Genomic DNA, 20911 nt, shown 5'->3' with positions numbered 1-20911 from the left:
CTTACTTACATTCTGACAATTCTTTCATAGCATAGAACTGCCAGACGAAGGCAAGCTATGCCCTTTTTTTACAGCGGCCAGCTGCCATATTCTCAAATAGAAAGGTCCTGACAGCCACTTTGACAGCTGCTGTCAAACAGTGAGTATGTAAGGTAGTATGAGGGACTATTGTGGCAGAAAGACCAATCTGAACATGTTTTCTGAAATTATGGTGCCAAGTGACTAGGTGCCAGCTGGTTAGGGTTCAAGCTGGGGTGAATATAAAGTGTCAGATGGATAGGCTGCTGCTGAAAGGGAATAGAGTGACAGGTATAAGCTGGCAAGGAGGCACAGGTAAATAATGCAGTGTTTAGCGTAGGTCAGTGGGGCAGGTGAAGAGTGGGTCTGGGGAAGAGGGAGGCATGGTCATGGTCGGGTCTGGCAATATGGGTGCTAGTTTTGGTCCTGGAGGATTGTAAGGAGTCTGTAAAATATGTAACTAGGGTGTTTGAAGTAAGTATGGGGTCTGTTTAATATTTCCTCAGGAACTAGACTGTGTGTTTAATAGTCTAACTTTTTCCGAGTAACTAATTAATTTCGTTGGAAACATCCAAAGTCCCTGATTTAAATGAAAATTTTTGGAGGAATCCTAATGCAGAGGAATTACCCAGCAGAAAATTCATTTTCCTGGACAATTCCTTTGGAGTGTGCTTTAACAGGAATTCCGCAAGTCCTCATGTACCACTCATATTTACACTGGAATAACAACTGTCTGGCCAATTGAAAATCAAGAAGGTTGTCTTTATGAGCCATGAAATTATTTGTTGCTCTCAAACTTCCAGCAACATGATTTGATCCATATCATGATTAGGTACTGATCATTAAAGTGACAAGAAAAATTCACAGGAATCTGAGTTGAATTTATCTTTCCTCAACTTCCTGAAAACATCACTGAGAAGCGAAGTACCTGTGAAACCACTATCGAAGATTCAAATATGAAATATGGCACATGCCACCATAATGAGAAGTATTTTCTTCCCTTTTCGATTTATTTTCTCCACCATCCAGTACTTTGCTCATAGTTTGTTGCAAACGAAGGCACTGTTGGTGAGTAACTGGTAAGCTATTATACTTCTAATAAACAGTCAGTATAAATAAAATATGGCAAGGCGTTTCAGCCAAGTGGAACATACAGCCTGTGGAACATGAGAATAATGTTTAAAAAAGGCTGAATTAAAGTTACTCTGTATGAATGCACACAGCATTTATAAAATAGTTGACGATTTGAATGCACAAATTATGTACATGATTTAATTGCCATCAAGAGATATGGTTGCAACGTGACCGAGATTAGAAACTGAATATCCAAGGATTTTCTAAATTCTAAAAGAATAGGGGAAAAAAAGAGGATGGGGTAGCGTTCCTCATAAAGGATGACAGTACTATATCAGTAAGAGTTGATCATCAATTGAAAGATCAAGATGTAGAAGCATTTTGTATAGATCTTAAAATAAACAGCAAGGGAAAGCAAACAGCAATGGAAGTTGGTTGTAGAACACCAAACTTTAGTACTAATATTGGGCCTACTATTAATCAGTTAATAAGAGTTGCATGTAACATTAGAATCCTTACAGTGTGGAAACGAGCCCTTCGGCCCAACAAGTCCACACTGGCCCTCGGAGCATCCCACCCAGACCCATCTCCCCATTAACCCTCTTAATCTACACATCCCTGAACACTACGGGCAATTTAGCACAGCCAATCCACCTAATCTGCACATCTTTGTGATGTGGGAGGAAACCGGAGTACCCAGAAGAAACCCACGCAGACACAGGGAGAATGTGCAAACTCCACACAGTTGCTCGAGACTGGAATTAAACCCTGGTCCCTGGCACTGTGAGGCAGCAGTGCTAACCACTGAGCCATCGTGCCACTGTTTACATGGGTAATATAGTAATAATAGGTGGCTTTAATTTTCATATAGACTGGGATAACCAAGTCGGCTGTGGAGGATGCATTCTTGGAGAATGCAAGAGATAGGTTTCTGGAACAATATGTTGAGGAGTTAACTAGGCATTGAGAAATAGTGGATTCAGTGTATAATGAGAAAGGGCTAACCAACTGCTGCAAAGTTAACTTTGAAAATAGTGACCATAATATCATAACATTTTACATAATAATTTGTTGTAATCAAACTTTATTATACCATGACCTTAAATCAGAGCAAAGGAAACTAAGGATCTGAGGGACAAGTTGGTTAGAGTGGATTGAGAAAATACACTGAATCGCTGCCTTTCTATTGGCAATTTTTTCAAGGAAGTATTTTTCTGTAATGCATGAACACCCAAAGGGAAAGGCAAACTAACCATTGTTCAAGAAAATAGATAAAGATTCTCAAAGGAAGTAGTTTACGAGAATGCCAGAAATATTCTTGAGGATTCAAAAGAATTTAGGACCCAGCAATGGAGGCAACCCAGCAACTCAAAAGGAAAGGGAAAAGAGAATAAAAATGCATGCTAGTGAGAAACATAAAGGCAGACTTTAAAACTTCTATCAATATGTGTAAGTTAAAATATTAGAATAAATGTATGCACCGTAAAAGTGGGAACATTTTGAATTTATCATGCAGAACAGGGAAATAGACGAGAAGCTAAACAGTTACCTTGCATCTGTCTTCATGGAAGACTGAAAAGAAAATCTCCCAGATATACTAGCTGACCAAGCGACGTGGGTAACTGAAGAGCTTAAAGAAATTTGTTTTAGTGCTGAGGTAATTAGTGCTGAGAAATTAGGTGGATTGAGGTTGATAAATCTCCTGTACCAGAGGAGTTTCACTGGTGTTGAAGAAAATAGCAATAGAGATCTTGGAAATTCTCTTCTGTAATTCTATTGATTCTGGAAAGGATTTACTGACTGAAAGGTAGCAACTATAACCTGAGTATTTAAGAACAGAGGAAGATGAAGAATGGTGGACATGTTAGCTTGACATCCATTTAGGAATCAATAACTAACATTTTGAAAAGAATGGCAAAATTGAGTGGGGTTAACATAGATTTTTGAAAGGGAAGTCATATTTGACAAACTTGTTGAAGTTTAGTACAGATACTAGTATGGATTGAGAATTAGTTAATCCACAGCATCTAGTAGAAATAAATGGATCATTTTCAGGATGGCTGGCTATTACTAGTGGGAATCCGTGATGGTTCCACAACTGTTCAGAATCAATATAAGTGATTTGGGTGTGAGAAGCAATTGTAATGTTGTGCGCAAATTACCACAAGTCATGAATCTTTGGGCTGTGGAAGCTCAATCATTGAGCAAGTTCAAAACAGAAGTTGATTGGTTTCTGGAAATTAATGACATTAAGGCATTGGGAGTAGTATGGGTAAATTGCATTGAGGACATGACCAGGCATGATCTAAAGTGGCGGACTGGGCTCATTGGTCTGGTTGGCCTACTCCTGTTCATATGTTTGCAGGGTTTTGTTGTTGGTTGTATCTGCTGACAACAAAACTAAAATTTGGGGTTAAGGGATCAAATTTGAGGAAATGTAAATCGAAGAATAGAGACAAGGCAAGAGAGAAAAGTATTATAATGAAAAATGATAGAGGGTGACAGCAAGGGCCAGACTATATGAATCAATGGGTAAATCAATAGAGAGTGATGGAGCCTGCAGGTTGCAAATATAATTAAAGAACAAACCAAAGGTTCTGTTTGCTTGCATACAGCATTGTAAACAAATGAACTGATAACGCAAATGGAAATAAATAACTGAAGTGACAAGCTATTAGAATAAGTCATTAAGGCAGTTAAAATTTGGCATTTAGAAAATTTGGAGGTAACTGGAAGAGTCAGTATAGTTTTGTGAAAGGGAAATCATGTTTAACAAATTTATTGGAGTTCCTTGAAGAAGTAACACGCGCTGTGGATGAGGGCAAATCTGTTGACATACTGCACTTGGATTTCCAGGAGACATTTGACAAGGTGCCACATGAAAGGTTATTATGCAAAGTGGCAACACGTGTTGTTGGTTGTAACATACCAACATGGCAGAATGTGAAGAATGAAATTCCATAAGGGAGGGTGCTGCAGACTCAGCTTCTTACATTTTCTAAGAATGGTTTTGATTGGGGGTGGGGGGAGTGGAGGCATAGTAGTTAAATTTGCATATTACACAAAGATGGATAAGACGTATATGGTGAAGAGGACAGAAGGAACTTGCTGACCAGTGGGCTAAAATCTGGAAAATGGAATATAACATGAAAAAGTGTGAAATTATTCACTTTGGCAGGAAGAATTAAAATACATAGAACTGTTGCAGCACAGAAGGAGGTCATTTGGCCCGTCATAAGCTTGCTAATTTTCTGCTAATCGTGCTGCTAATCTTCTGCCTTTTCCCAATGCCCCCGAACATCATTCCTATCCAAATTATCACCCAGCGTCCCCTTGAATGCCTAAAATAAACATACCTCCACCCATATTTCCACATAGTGTATTCCACAGTAAACAGACAGAAGTCATTGTCCATATTGGCACAAGTAACATACTTAGGAAGAGTGACAAGGTCCTGCAACAACAATTCAGGGAGTTAGGCAGGAAACTAAAAAGCAGGACCTCTAGGGTAGTAATCTCAGGATTATTCCCCATGCCATGTGGCTCGAAACAGGGACAGCATACAATTGAACACATGGCTAAAGAGATGGTTTTGGGGGGGTAGGCTTCAGATATATGGATCATTCGGATATCTTCTAGGGAAGGTGGGGACTGTCCAAGAAGGACGGGTTGCACCCAAGCTGGAGGGGTGCTAATATCCTGCCAGGAAGGTTTGTTAGTGCAACTCTGGATGGTTTAAACTAGTGTGGCAGGCAGATGGGAACTGCAGCAGCAGGTCAGTAAGTATAGAGACTGGGGAAGAGCTTGAGGCAAATATAGCTAAGAGGAAGAGCAGTTAGGGAAAGGTTGCTGAGATCAGCAGAACTGGAGGTTTGGACTGTATTTGTTTCAATGCAAGAAGTTTAACAGGTAGGACAGATCAACTTAGAGCTTAGATTAATCATGTAATTATGAAATAGTTGTTATCACAGAGACTTGGTTGAAAGGGGGACAGGATTTGCAGCTTAACATTCCAGGATATTCGATGTTTTAGATGAATCAGAGGAGGATGCAAAAGATGTGGGGGAGTTGCATTACTGATTAGAGAACATGTCACAGCTGTATCGAGGGAGGACACGCTGAAGGGATCTTGCAGTGAAGCATTGTGAGTAGAACTTAAGAATAAAAAGGGTGTAATCACAATGGTGAGATTGTACTGTCGACCTCCCAGCTGCCAACAGGAGATAGAGGAAGAGATATGTCGTCAGAATCTGGAAAGGGTTGTTATGGTGAGTAATTTTAACTTCCCCCATATTGACTAGGAGTCCCTTAGTGCCTGGCATTTGGATGGGGAGCAATTTGTTCGGTGTGTCCTGAAGGGTTTTTTGAAATAGTATGTGGATGGCCCAACAAGGGAGGGAGCCATACTGAACCTGGTATTGGGAAATAAGCCCGGCCAAGTGATCAAAGTGGGGGAGCATTTTGGGAATAATAACCATAATTCTGTAAGTTTTTGGATACTTATGGATAAGGACAAGAATTGACCTTGGATGAAGGTGTTAAATTGGAGGAAGGCCAACTATAACTGAATTAGGCAAAAATTGGAGAATATGGATTGGGAGTGCCTGTTTGATGGTAAATCCACATCTGACATGAGGGAGTCTTTTAAAGACCAGCTGATTCAAGTGCAAGACAGTCACCTTACTGTGAAAATGAAGGACAGGAAAGGCAGGGTTTACAACCCTTGGATGACAGGGGAAATTATCAACTTGGTCAAAAAAGGAAACATATCTAAGGTCGAGGTAGCTAAAAACAGACAAAGCCCTTGAAGAATATAGAGGAATTATAGAAAGTATACAGCCACAGTGGCTCAGTGGTTAACACTGCTTCCTCACACAGCCAGGGACCTGGGTTCAATTCCAGCCTTGGGGGACTGTCTGTGTGAAATTTGCACATTCTCCCTGTATCTATATGTTTTCTCCGGGTGCTTCGGTTTCCTCCCACAGTCCAAAGATGAGCAGGCTAGGTAGATTGGCCAACCTAAAATTGGTCTTAGTGTCCAGGGATAGGGATGTGTAGGTTAGGTGCATTAGCCATGGGAAGTACAGTGTTACGGGATGGGTGGGGGGTGTTGAGTCTGGGTGGGTTGCTCTTCAGAGAGTCTGTGTGGACTTGTTGGGCTGAATGGCCTGTTTCCACACTGTAGGGATCCTATGGAAGTAGAAAGAAGCTCAAACAGGGGATTAGAAGGGCTAAATGAAACTGAGATATCCTTGGCCAGCAGGGTTAAGGACAATCCCAAGGCATTTTGTACATATATTAGGAGCAAGAGAGTAGCTAGGGAAAGAGTAGGTCCATTCAAGGATAAAGGAGAGAGGTTATGTGTGGAGCCAGAGGAAATGGATGATATTCTTAATAAGTACTATACATCAGTATTCCACAAAGAGAGGGACATGAGGGATTATGAGGTTAGGGCAAGGTGTGTGAATACTCTCGACAGTTCAACATAATGAAGGAGGGAGTTTTGGGGGTCTTGAAATATATTAAGGTAGACAAGTCCCCAGGGCCAAATGGAATCTATCCCAGAATATTGTGGAGGGCAACGGAGAAAATAACGGAGGTTTTAACGGATATCTTTGGCCTCAGGGGAGGTTCCAGAGGACTGGAGAATGGCCAGTGTTGTTCCATTGCTTAAGAAGGGAACCAGAGATAACCGAGATAATTACATTCCAGTGAGCTTGACGTCAGTGGTGGGGAAGCTGTTGGACAAAATAATAGCATTTAGTCACATTGGAAGTGAATGGACTTGTTAGTGATAGGCAGCATGGATTTATGTGGGGAAGGTCATGTCTCACCAACTTGATTGCGATTTTTGAGGAGGTGACAAGAATGATTGATGAGGGAAAGGCAGAGGATGTTGTCTACGTTGACTTTAGTAAAGCATTTGATAAGATTCCTTGTGGCAGGCTTGTATAAAAGGTAGAGCCTTGTGAGATGCAGGATAAGCTGGCATGATGAATACAAAACTGACTTGGTCTTAGAAAATAGAGAGCAGCAGTGGAAGAGTGCTTTTCAGAATGGAGATCAGTAACTAGTGGTGTTCCACAGGGATCAGTGTTAGGGCTTCTGATTATGATTCCAAATATAGGTGAACTCAGAACTAGGAGGCACTGTTTTAAAAAGAGGACAGAGATGAGGAGAAATTTCTGCGAGGAATGAGAGACTTCGGAATTCTCTGCCTCAGAATGCAGTGGAGGCAGAGCCATTGAAAATGCTCTCAGGCTGGGGTACATTAATTCCTTTCCCTAACAAAAAGCTAAGGTTTATCGGGAGGGCGCGGGGGAAGCGGTAAATGGGGAAACATCAGATCTGTCACGAACTTATTGAATGGGGCAGTAGGCTCAAGGAACCAAATAGTCTACTCAATTCCTAATTCTGATGGCCTTACATTGGGAAGAGGATATAAGAATGTTATAGAAAGCTATAGATAGGCTGAGTGACTGGAAAAATATCTGGCAAATGGAGTATAATGTGGGAAAACTTGAAATTGTCAATTTTACAATGTTTTTTTAAGATGTTCATAAGTAAACAGTGAAAGGTTGCAGAGCTCAGATATAGAGGGATAAATAGAAACAAAGAACTGTATTTTTGTTTCCTATTTCCAGTGTTCAAAATGCTGGAGAAATTTGACAGGTCTGGTAGCATCTATAGAGAAAAGAAAAGTGGTTCTGATGATGGGTCACTGGGCTTGCAACATCCTGTTATTCTCCTTTGCAACTCCTCCAGTGCAATTACATCCTTCCTACACTGTGGTGACCAAAACAGTGGACAGTACTTCAGCTGTGACCTATTCAATGTTCCATACTGCTCCAAAATGACATCTGCTCTCATTATCTATGCATTACTGATACAGGCAAGTGTCTTGTACGCTTTCTTAACTGCCCTATCAACCTATCCTGCCACCTTCCGAGATCTGGAGGCAAGCACCCCAAGATTCAACTATTCCTCTGAGCTTCCTAGTGTCTTTTCATTCATTGGGTCCTCCCCTTGTCTTGTTCCTTCTTCCAAAGTGCATCACCTCACATTTATCAGTGATAAATTTCACCTCCACTGATTTGCCCATCCAACCAATTTGAATATTTCCAGATTAGTAACCTAACTTCTTTGTCTTCACTGTAAACAACTGGGAAAATCTTTGTGTCATCCACAACTTACTTATCATCAACCCCACCACCACATTCTTAGCTACATCATTAATGAATATCACAAACAATAAGGGACCCACACTGATCCCTACAGTAAGCTACTGCACACCAGATTCCAGTCTTTTCTAATTTATTCCAGTGATCTGCGATGTTGGACTTTTTATTTTTTTCTTTTTCTAATTTTGTTTTCTTAAGAATTTGTACTTAAGCATCTGTACCTATGTACCTTTTGTATCTAAGATGGCATTGTAAGTGGTAACTTGTAAACTTTTCACTGAACTCCTTTTGAGTACATGTGACAATAAAGCTAGTTCTAAGATTCTAAACCTCTCAAAACAGCCTTCCATCACCATGCTGCCTCTTGTCACTAAGCCAATTTTGGATCCAATTTCTCAAGTTACCCTGGATCCCCTGTCCTTCATTATCCTGGACCCTGTGGACCCTGTCAAAGGCCTTGCTGAAATCTATACAAACCATATCAACTGCCCTACTCTCATCCAAATCAGGTCATCTCTCAAAATTCCACTAGATGTATTAAGCATGATCTCCTATGCTGACTATCCCTGATCAAACCTTGCCTCTCTAAATAGATATTAACTTACTTCTTCCCTATTTTCTCCAACAGTTTCCCTACCACTGAAGTTTGACTTACTGGTCTGTAGTTCCCTGGCCTACGTCTACCAAACTTCTTGTAAAATGGAACCACACTAGCTGTCCCCTCCAGTCCAGTCTGGCATCTCCCCTGTGGCTACAGACAATTCCAAAATTTGAGTCAGGGCTCATGTGATTTCCTCCCTCATCTCCCACAACGACCTGGGATGCAACTCATCCGGAACTGGGAATTTGTACACTTTTAAATCCACCGCAACCTCAAATACCTCCTCACTGCTTATATCAATCTGCTCAAGAACTTCACAGTTCATCTTCTGTAATTCTATATACTTGCATCCTCCTTCTCCTGAGTAAATACAGATGTAAAGTACTCATTGGTAGAGTGTTAAATGTTCCCCAGCTTCATGCAACCATTACCTTTCTGATCCCTAATAGGCTCTACTCTTTCCCTAGTTATTCTCTTATCCTTGACAGATTTGTATAATGTTTTAGGATTCTCCCTAACTGTGCCCACCAGCATTTTCTCATGCCCTGTCTTTCTCTTCTAAATGCTTTCTTGCACTTCCAATACTCCTCCAGGGACTCTAATGTTTTGTTCCACTTGTATTCAATTTCTTCTCCTTTTCATCCAGTCCTGAATATTCCGAGACATTTATGGTTCCCTGGGCCTGTTCCTACAATTCACCCTAAAGGGAACATGTCAGGTCTGTATGCTCAACGGCCATACCTTTTTTGAACATCTCCCACTTGAGCTTTATCCTCAAGTAGCTGTTGACGGTCTATTTTGGCTAGATTCTACCTTATTTTAATTAAATCTGCTGTACCCCTATCCAGAACCCTTTTTTGCAGACCATCTTTCTCCTTTTCCATTACAAACTTAAAACATAGTGTTCTGGTCACTATCACTAAAATGCACCCCCACTGCCATCTCAAACACCTGTGTGGTTTTATTCCCCAGAATTAGGTCCAACACTGCACCATCCCATGTAGGACCATCTACAAGTTGACATAAAAAGCTATTCATAGAACATAGAACATAGAACATTACAGCGCAGTACAGCGCAGTACAGGCCCTTCGGCCCTCGATGTTGCGCCGTCCTGTGAAACCAATCTGAAGCCTATCTAACCTAAACTATTCCATTATCATCCATATGTTTATCCAATGACCATTTAAATGCCCTTAAAGTTGGCGAGTCTACTACTTTTGCAGGCAGGGCATTCCACGTCCTTACTACTCTCTGAGTAAAGAACCTACCTCTGACATCTGTCCTATATCTATCACCCCTCAATTTAAAGCTATGTCCCCTCGTGCTAGCCATCACCATCTGAGGAAAAAGGCTCCCACTGTCCACCCTATCTAATCCTCTGATCATCTTGTATGTCTCTATCAAGTCACCTCTTAACCTTCTTACCTCTAACGAAAACAGCCTCAAGACCCTCAGCCTTTCCTCATAAGACCTTCCCTCCATACCAGGCAACATCCTGGTAAATCTCCTCTGCAACCTTTCCAATGCTTCCACATCCTTCCTATAATGCGGTGACCAGAACTGTACGCAATACTCCAAGTGCGGCCGCACCAGAGTTTTGTACAGCTGCAACATGACCTCATGGCTCCGAAACTCAATCCCTCTACCAATAAAACCTAACATACCGTACGCCTTCTTAACAACGCTATCAACCTGGGTGGCAACTTTCAGTGATCTATGCACATGGACACCGAGATCTCTCTGCTCATCCACACTACCAAGAATCTTACCATTAGCCCAGTACTCTGTATTCCTGTTACTCCTTCCAAAGTGAATCACCTCACACTTTTCCACATTAAACTCCATTTGCCACCTCTCAGCCCAGCTCTGCAGCTTATCTATGTCCCTCTGTAACCTGCAACATCCTTCTGCACTATCCACAACTCCACCGACTTTGGTGTCATCCGCAAATTTACTAACCCATCCTTCTACGCCCTCATCCAGGTCATTTATAAAAATGACAAACAGCAGTGGCCCCAAAACAGATCCTTGAGGTACACCACTAGTAACTGAACTCCAGGATGAACATTTCCCATCAACCACCACCCTCTGTCTTCTTACAGCTAGCCAATTTCTGATCCAAACCGTTAAATCACCCTCAATCCCATGCCTCCGTATTTTCTGCAATAGCCTACCATGGGGAACCTTATCAAACGCTTTACTGAAATCCATATACACCACATCAACCGCTTTACCCTCATCCACCTGTTTGGTCACCTTCTCAAAGAACTCAATAATGTTTGTGAGGCACGACCTACCCTTCACAAAACCGTGTTGACTATCCCTAATCAAATTATTCCTTTCTAGATGATTATAAATCCTATCTCTTATAATCCTTTCCAACACTTTACCCACAACCGAAGTAAGTAAGGCTCACTGGTCTTATACAATTCTGTATACATTTCTCAATCTGCCCCCTCAACACTTTATACTATGATTATCCCAATTAATAATGTTATATATAAGCTGAAATCCTCCAATGTAATTGATATGTAATCAATTCACCGAAGGCATGTAAGAATAATAATTACCCTATCATTATTCTTATACACTTTAGGTAAATCGATTATATATCTGCTCCTCAATTGCCTGCTAACTGTTTGGAGGCCTATGATACATTCCTAACAGTGTGACTGCCACAATTTTATTCCTAAGTTCTCCCCACAAAGCCTCATTTGATGACTCTTCCAAGATATGGGTTTAAGGTGCAAGGGGCAAGGTTTAAAGGTGATGTATGAGGCAAGATTTTTACACAGAGTGTGGAGTGGTGGGAGAGCCTGGAACTCACTGCCGGGGAATGTAGTGGAAGCAAATACGATAGTGACTTTTAAAGGGAGTCTTGACATATACATGAATAGGATGGAATAGAGAAATACAGTCCCCTGAAGGGTAGGAGGTTTTAGTTGTGACTGGCACCATGTTGGTGCAGGCTTGCAGGGCCGAAGGGCCTGTTCCTGTGTTGAAATTTTCTTTGTTCTCTTTGTTCTTCTATCACCCCTCCTTACTGCAGCAACTAGTTTCCTAAATTAATAATGCAACTGCAATACATTTTTGCACTCTCCCTGTCCTGCCTGAAGATGCTATAGCCCAGAATGTTAGGTTGCTAGTCTTGATCCTCCCTCAACCATGTCTTTGTGATGGCAACAACATGGCAGTTTCATGTGTCACATTAACTCATCTGACTTACCACCTCGCCTTACTCCCTTGAGACACCACATGGCTGAACTCACTCTGCCTTGGTTCCTTTTCTAAGATAATCAGTGTCACTATTGAACTAATGCACTATGTCCCGTGCCTCTGCTGAATTAGTTTAAACTCCTGCCAACAGCACTTGCAAATCCTCCCACAAGGATGTCACTCCCATTCTGGTTCAGGTGCAGACTGTCCCATTTGTACAGGTCCCACCTTCCCCAGAAACAATCCCAGTGATCCAGGAATCTAAAACCCTCCTTCATTCACTAACTGCTAAGCCAATCATTTGCTCTGTTCTCCTATTTCTGTGCTTGCTAGTCCATGGTACCAACTGTATTCCTGAGATTACAATGTTTGAGGTCCTGCTTCTTAATCAACTGCCTAGCTCCCTGAGCTCTTGATGCAAGACCCCATTCCTTGTTCTGCTTATATAGTTGGTACCAATGTGTGCCACAATCTTTGCCTTATCACCATCCCATTCAGGACAGCCTGCAGCCATTCAGTGATATCCTAGACAAGAGAGGCCACACACCAACCTGGAGTCACATCTGCAGCCAGCTTTACATTACAGTTTCCATTGTAATCAATATCGAGAGTTGGATCTCGTCTAAAAGGTTGAAAATGGGAATTTGGAAATTTTCCAAATTCTGGCTTTTTAAAATTTGTTCATGGGATATAGGTGTCACTAACTACTTCAGTATTTATTGCCTTTCCCTAATTATCCAAAAGTCATTTAAAGGTCAACCCATCAGACCATCTGGAGTCACATTTGGGCCAAATCAGGTAACAATGGCAGATATCCATCCCTTACGGTCATCAGTGAACCCAAAGGCTTTCATAACAATAGATAGTGTTAAATGGTTGTCATAGACCTAGGTTTTTATCCCAAATTTTTGTTGAAAACAAATTTCACCATCTGCCATGGTGGAATTTGACCCCAAGTCCCCTGAATACTAACCTGGGAGTTCTGAATTTACTAATCTAATTGCATTACAATTATGCCACTCGGCAGCGCCTGCTGATTTTTATTAACATTTAAATTTAAAATTACCATAATACAGCTCCGAGTCTGAAAGGACAGTAGTGTAAGATATTTCTGTGGTATTGACACAGACATGCATCTACCAGAGTAAGATGCTGAAATCAAACTCTCACAATTTAAACAGATTCCAAATTTAGTATTTTATCTCCATTACTAAATAAAGTGGAGTAAACATTATCTAATAGGTTCCATATTTGCTTCAATGGTACAGCTATTGTTAGCTAAGATCATAAGAAGAAGGAGCAGAAGTAGGCCATTGAGTCTGCTCTGCCATTCAATGAGATCATGGCTGATCTGGTCATCCTCAACTCCACTTTCCTACCTTTTCTCCATAACCCTCAATTCCTTTACTAATTAAAAATCTATCTTATACTTGAATATACTTGATGACCATCCTCCTAGCCTTCTATAGTAAAGAATTCCACAAATTCACTACCCTCAGAAGAAAATTCCTCCTCATTTAGGTCTTAAATGGGTAACCCTTTATTCTAAGCTTATGTCCTCTTGTCTTGGCTTCTCCCATAAGGAGAGACAACTTTTCCATATTCACTAAGAATCTTGTTTCAATAAGGTCACCTTTTATTCTTATAAACCTCAGTGAACACAAGTCCAACCTACTAAACATCCTCTCACATGACAATCCCTCCATACACTGGATCAGCTCTGGACTAAACCCAATGCCGATATATCTTTCCTTCGAAAAGGGGGTAAGCACTGTTCACAGCTGTGGTCTGACTAGTGCTTTGTATAGAGTCATACAGCACGGAAACAGACCTTCCAGTCCAACTCATCCATGCCAAGCAGGTGTCCCAAACTTAACTAGTCCCATTTGCCTGCATTCACCTTGGCCATTTATCTTATCTACGCCCCTCATGATTTTATAAACCTCTGTGAGGTCACCCCTCAGCCTCTCCTTACTAACTCAAACTCTCTAGTGATTGTAGCAAAATCTCCTTACTTTTATTCTTACATTCCCTTTGAAATAAAAACTGCATTCCATTTATCTTCACTAATACGTGCTAAATACTAGCCTTTTGTGATTTATTCATCCCAATAAATGTGCTTCATGCTCAAACTGTCCCCATGAATAACTGTAACATTTTATTTATTCTTTACAACAGGTTTCCTGTGATCTATCTGTGATTGCTATATCTGATTTTGACGTAAATGCTGTTTCATTGGTTGGTGAGGTTACAATCATTGCAGACATGTATGAGACCAGTGAAGATTGTAATTATTTTCATTGCAGTATTTTTAAATCTGAGTGTAACATAAAAAATTCACTTTCCTAGGAATGTCTAACACAGAGGTTGTAAATGCTATTGGACGAGGTTATCGCATGCCACGTCCTGAAGAATGCCCACAAGAGCTGTATGATGTCATGAAGGATTGTTGGAAAAGTAAAGCTGAAGATCGGCCAACCTTTGAATATCTCAAAGGGTTGCTTGAAGACTTTTATACAGCCACAGAAGGTCAATACCAACAGCAGCCATAGAACATAAAATGAAACGTCAATCAAATCGATAGCTAGTGCAAACTGTTAAATGGCATGAAGGTATATATGTATACACCAAATGTATTTTGTCACAATTGCATGTAACAAAGTCACTAACCGATGCTTAATTACCTAGATAACCGGAACATTCAATTGTACCAAACACTCAGCATCACCACAACCATATTGTAAAAGGTTGTATGTTCAGTGTCTAAATTAATAGAGTCAAAATAGAGAAAATAGTCCAGCTATTTTTATTCACATCAAATCTAACTAGAATAGAATGTTAGTGGCAAATCATTTTCTAATCTGGGAGTGTGGGGGTCCAGGTGGCATGTAAGAGAGTGTGGTGAGATGGACATTCTTGTCCTGAATCACTACATAGCATTTTTATCTCAATTTGGTGCTTTATGAATACAGTTAAGATGCCTGTGGTGGTGTCTCAAAGCTGGCCTTGCTTGACAGTGATATACAGTAATCAATAATCTGGTTGAAGACTACTCAGTACTGCTGCATTGGCAAACTATTCACATTGCTGCAAACAAAAATTTAATCCAAGCAACTTCGGTCAGTGAATCCATACATGTGAACATGAATGGATTTTCTGTAAATTAATAAATACATTCCAAGCAAAAAACAGAAGTGGGACCACCGCTTGAAACTGTTTACATATACAACACGTTAAACTACCATTAGCAGTTTCACTGTTGTTTAACTGTCATTATCACCATTAACTATATTGTTTAAGGATTTGGGGAGTTGACATCTGTAAAAGTATTCATTTGAATTACATCTGACAAAAGTTAAATGCAATTTTTTTTCTTATGAGACTGAGATTATATTCCACAGCAAATCAGTGCCTTGATCATTAACTAACCAGGCATGTGGAAGAGTTATGTAGACCATTTGTTATTACTATATTCCTGATTTTTCTTCAATTTTTGTAACATTTAATTTCTTTTAAAACAAATCAATTCAGTGCCATTGCTTTTACTGAAATTTGAATCCAGTGCCATTTCTTCAAAATGTAGTTCATTTAGATCCTAACTCAAAAGAGAAAGTTTGAACTAAAACTCCATGAACCAGTATTCCGTCACAGGAAATATTACCTATGACACAGAGTGCTCGAACAAATCATGATTATTCAAATTTCAATTCACGGGGAGTTTCCAGAAGTAACTTTGAACTAACTTTGACCAGAAAATGTTCCCACTTTGTCTATCAATGTGTAAGTGGTATTTTATTCCATATATTTTGTATAGTAAAATTTGACTAGCTGTTTTAACAGAACACTTAGCAGATGTGTATGCTACTTGTAAAATGTGCAATAATTTGCTTGATAGTTTTCTGTTCTCCCATTGTGTGGGAAGAAATATACATTAAGTTATGAATTTGTAACATGAATGTTTTGAATAAAAGTGAGTATTTACAATATTTCCTTTGCAAAGTACAATTTTCCAAAATTCTTTGGTAAGTTAAATTTGGGAAGTCTCATTTAAAGGCAGAACAAAGGTCCATTTTTTTTTGAAGATGAAGAATAAGGAGGCTCAAATCTAAAAATAATCATTTGTTCCAGAAGCAAACCTCAATGAGTCAACCCAGTGATTTGAAACAAAATTCTGACTGGAATTTTTGAGACAATGCAGTAATTGTAGGATCAACTCATGACTACCTTGCATCATCATAATCGGACCAACTATTGAAGTAAAAAGGCAGAACTGATCAATATACATATATATTTCAAAATATTTCAGTATGCAAGATTAATGTAACAGATCAGCAGACAAAGATATAACACAGTGTGAAGCTGAAGGAACACAGCAGGCCAGGCAGCATCAGAGGAGCAGGAAAGCTGACGTTTTGGGTCGGGACCCTTCTTCAGAAATGGGGGAGGGGAAGGGGGCTCTGAAATAGAGTGGGGGGGGTGTTGATCTGGGAAAGGTAGGTGGGATGGTGATAGCAGGTAGGTAGTGGTGGGGATTGGTCAGTGAGGTGGGAGGAGCGTATAGGTGGGGGAGAAGACAAATAGATCAAGGAGGTGGGGATGAGAGGGAGGGTTGGTCTTGGGATGAGGCCGGGGCTGGGGAAATTTTGAAGCTAGTAAAGTCCACATTGAGACCATTGGGCTGTAGGCTTCCAAGATGGAATGTGAAGTGCTGTTCCTCCAGTTTCCGGGTGGCATCGTTGTGACACTGGAGGTGGCCCAGGATGGACATGTCGTCCAGGGAGTGGGAGAGGGAGTTGAAGTGGTTTGCGACTGGGAGGTGTTGTCGTTTCTTGCGAACCAAAGTGGTTTCCGAGCCTCCGCTTGGTCTCGCCGATGTAGAGGAGGCCGTATCAGGAGCAGCGGATACAATAGACCACATTAGCGGATGAGCAGGTGAACATCTGTCTGATGTGGAAGGTTTTTTTGGGGCCTGGGATGGGGGTGAGGGGGAGGTGTAGGGGCAGGTGGAGCACCTCATGTGGTTGCAGGGAAAGGTGGTGGGGCTAGTGGAGAGTATGGAGCGGACGAGGGAGTCGCGGAGAGAGCGGTCCCCCCGGAAGGCAGATAAGGTGGGGAGGGAAATATATCCTTCGTAATGGGGTCAGATTGCAGGTGGCAGAGAATGATGCATTGAGTCCGGAGGTTAATGGGGTGTTACATGAGGACAAGGGGAATTCTGTCTTTGTTTTTATTGCGGGGAGGGGGTGTGAGTGCTGAGGTGCGGGAAACGCAAGAGATGCGGTCGAGGGCGTTTTCGACCACTGAAGCGGGGAAGTTGCAATCCTTGAAATACGAGGAAATCTGGGATGTGCGGGAGTGGAATGCCTCATCTTGGGAGCAGATGCGGTGGAGGCAGAGGAATTGGAAGTAGGGGATTGCATTCTTGCAGGAAGGTGGGTGAGAGGAGGTGTAGTCTAGGTAGCTGTGGGAGTTGGTGGGCTTGAAATAGATATCAATTTCAAGGTGGTCACTAGAGTTGGAGACAGAGAGGTCCAGGAAGGAGAGAGAGGTATCAGAGATGGTCCAAGTGATCTTGAAGTTGGGGTGGAAGGTGTTAGTAATGTTGATGAACTATTCAAGCTCCTCATGGGAGCACGAGGCAGCGTCGATACAATCATTGATGTAGCGGAGGAAGAGGTGGGGGATAGTACCAGTGTAGCTGCAGAAGGGGGACTGCTCCACGTATCCTACAAAGAGGCAGGCATAGCTTGGGCCTATGCGGGTTCCCGTGGCCACCCCCTTAGTCTGTAAGAAGTGGGAGGAGTTGAAGGAGAAGTTGTTAAGGGTAAGGGCGAGTTTAGTTAAGCTGATAAGGGTGTCGGTGGAGGGGGAATGGTTGGGCCTGCAGGAGAGGAAGAAGTGGAGGGTTTTTAGGATATCTGCATGGGGAATGCAAGTATATAGGGATTGGATGTCCATAGTGAAGATGAGGTGTTGGGGCCCAGGGAATTGGATGTTTTGGAGGAGGTGGAGGGCGTGGGTGGTATCCCGGATATAGGTGGGGAGTTCCTGGACCAGGGGGCGAAAATAGAGTTAAGATAAGTGGAGATAAGTTCAATGGGGCAGGAGCAGGCAGAGACAATGGGTCGGCCAGGGCAGTCGGGTTTGTGGATTTTGAGAAGGGGATAGAAACAGGCGGTGTCAGGTTGGGGAACGATGAGGTTGGAGGATGTGGGTGGGAGATCACCTGAAGTGTTGAGCTTATGGATGGTATGGGGGATGATGTTTTGGTGGTCAGGTGGTCATCCCACCTACCTTTCCCAGCCCAACTCCCCCCCCCCCCCCCTATTTATTTCAGAGCCCCCTTCCCCTTCCCCTTCCCGATTTCTGAAGAAGGGTCCCGACCCGAAACACTAGCTTTCCTGCTCCTCTGATGTTGCCTGGCCTGTTGTGTTCCTCCAGCTCCACACTGATCTCAGACTCCAGCATCGGCAGTTCTTACTACCTCTGAGCAAACAAAGATATAGCTTTTAAACACTACCATTTTTCTTAGACCAGAGATGGTAAACACAAATTTTGTACAGCTTATATTCCTGAATAAAGCAAAGCAAAACTCTTGTTGAGGTTGTTGTCTTGCTCACCGAGCTGGCCAGAGGTCACACTGATGATGTTACCTGTCATGGTGATGAATCATCTGCACGATAACCTGCCAGCTTGGCAAGCAAGCCAACAACCTCATCCACAACCCGAGCTACAAATCTTCGCAAGAACCCAAACCCTTGTTCTCTTACCACATTTGCTTTGTTTCTCCAAAGCAAACTAATGGAGGAATTTCTCAACTGAAACAGCTGAACCTGGTCAGTAGAGTTTCACTAATGATATCCAGCACTTTTCATGACTCCTTAGATTCTAAAGCAGTCCATGTATATATGTGAGTCGTGGGCAAACTTCAGACTTAGGCTGATTTTTGGTATGGAAGTAACTTGCCACTTAATTGCCAGGCAATGACCATCTCCAAAAGGGAGCGTCCAACCGTCTTCGCTTGACATAAAATGGAATTACAATGGGCTACTGTTGATCATAAATTAAACTGCAGTAGCCATATAAATACTGTAGCTGCAAGAGCCAGTTAGAGAATAGGAATTCTGAGTGAATAACTCCCCTCCTGATTGGCCAACGATTGCCTACCATCTAGAAATCAGGACAACAAGGTGCAGGGCTGGATGAACACAGCAGGCCAAGCAGCATCATAGGAGCAGAAAGGCTAGAGTTTGATAGAATACATTCTACTTGCTTGGAAGAGTATACTTTGAACAACATTCATGTTTGACACCATCCAGGACAAAACAAATCACTTGCTACATGCTCCAGAGTTCACCTTGAACAGTCACACACAGTGGCAGCAGCATTTACTACATTTAAAATACTCTACAGCAATTGATAAAGGCTCCTTTGACAGCATTTTCCATCTTCAATCATCTAAAAAGGCAAGGGCAGCAGAAACCCAGGAAACCACCTGCAAGTTCCCCTCCAAGTCATACACCATCCTGACTTGGAACTATGTTGCCATTCCTTCACTGTTAATTGGCTGAATGCTGTTGTCAGCTGGACAAGTAAACCAGCAAACTAATGCTCTGGGGCATAACTTTATATCTCACCACAATGTAGATGGAGTTTAAAAATTCAATTCCAAAATCAGATTTGAAATCTAATCTTTGTTTCAAAGGAGCCAGCTCCATATTCCTCTGTGAATTCCAGCAGATTCCGGATCCTTACAACATTTACATCAAACCCTCCTCAGAACTGGGCATTTTGTTTTAAAAAATTCATTTTTCACTCTTCCAAACTTCCAGGAGTGTATCACATCTGGTTTAAATGTGGCTCTAGTTCCACAGCTATATGGTTGACTTGGCCCTCTGAAATGGCCTATTTAAAATACTCTACAGCAAATGATCAAGGCTCCTTGGATTACTGTGAACATTGCAGTCTCTAGTGGTGCAACATAAATGCCTCCTCAGAGAATAAGTCAGTTCTCAATTGAAATGAATATCTGCCCTCTGATGGCAGGGAGTGATATTGTTATATAAGGAAATAGGGGACAAAAGAAATGAACATCAGGGATGTCACATAATTAACTGTACATTGTTGACTAACAATGGGCTTACGATAAAGGAGGGCTTCTCTCCTCAAGGCCTTTACAGGCTTTTTTTGTGTTACCCTCCCAAACTCACTTCATTACTTGTGCACCATGCTCTTTATGGCATGTTGCTCATCCTATTCTCCAACCATAGACAGACATACTTGGCACTGGCAGGATACCTGGCATTTGTGCCATATTTGAAGTCCAGGCATGCACCTGGTCTAGGGTTGGCAGTCTGGAGTCATCTTTCACTATTCACGCAGTGAAAGATCAATCACCACCACTTCTCAAGGTGCCAGTGACATGGCTGATATGTCATTGCACATTCAAGTTCTGAGTCTTACATCTATTGCTGCTTAAGAACCAAGAAAAACAGCTTTCCAGCCTTTAGCCTCATTGTTCTAACAATTTTGTCTAAGTCAGCACCACTCTTTCCCCAATGTCTACAGGTTCGCAAAATCTTACTGTTCAGTGTGTGACCATCAAATACAGGAAAACCTTCAAATCTCACCACCAACCACCTTATGTAAGGGCCCTACTCATGGCATCTATCAGTAAAGACGACTCCCCACCACAGCAATAGCCCATGTCGTCCAATGTATTATTGTTTCCCACCACCTTATATGTCAATTTCTGCCCCCTTCACAATTATTGTCTCTCTGCATTTAAGTTTCCCAACTTCCCTAACACATCTCTGTTCC

At 41.7% G+C, this 20911-nt stretch overlaps 1 protein-coding gene across 2 annotated transcripts in view; it reads left to right on the top strand.

Annotated features, from left to right (window-relative positions):
• lyn (LYN proto-oncogene, Src family tyrosine kinase) overlaps positions 1-16077 on the top strand; it is a 98526-nt gene extending 82449 nt beyond the window's left edge. For both annotated transcript variants that reach the window (XM_048595688.1, XM_048595687.1), the window contains exon 13: positions 14441-16077. In XM_048595688.1, coding sequence (XP_048451645.1) covers positions 14441-14643 — 203 coding nt within the window. In that variant the 3' untranslated portion in view covers positions 14644-16077. The remainder of the gene's footprint in view (positions 1-14440) is intronic.
• Positions 16078-20911: the final 4834 nt, after the last annotated feature.

This window comes from Rhincodon typus, chromosome 4 (assembly GCF_021869965.1).
Source record: "Rhincodon typus isolate 14 chromosome 4, sRhiTyp1.1, whole genome shotgun sequence".
In the NCBI taxonomy this organism is placed as follows: domain Eukaryota; kingdom Metazoa; phylum Chordata; class Chondrichthyes; order Orectolobiformes; family Rhincodontidae; genus Rhincodon; species Rhincodon typus.
This window is presented reverse-complemented; position numbering and strand designations above follow the sequence as displayed.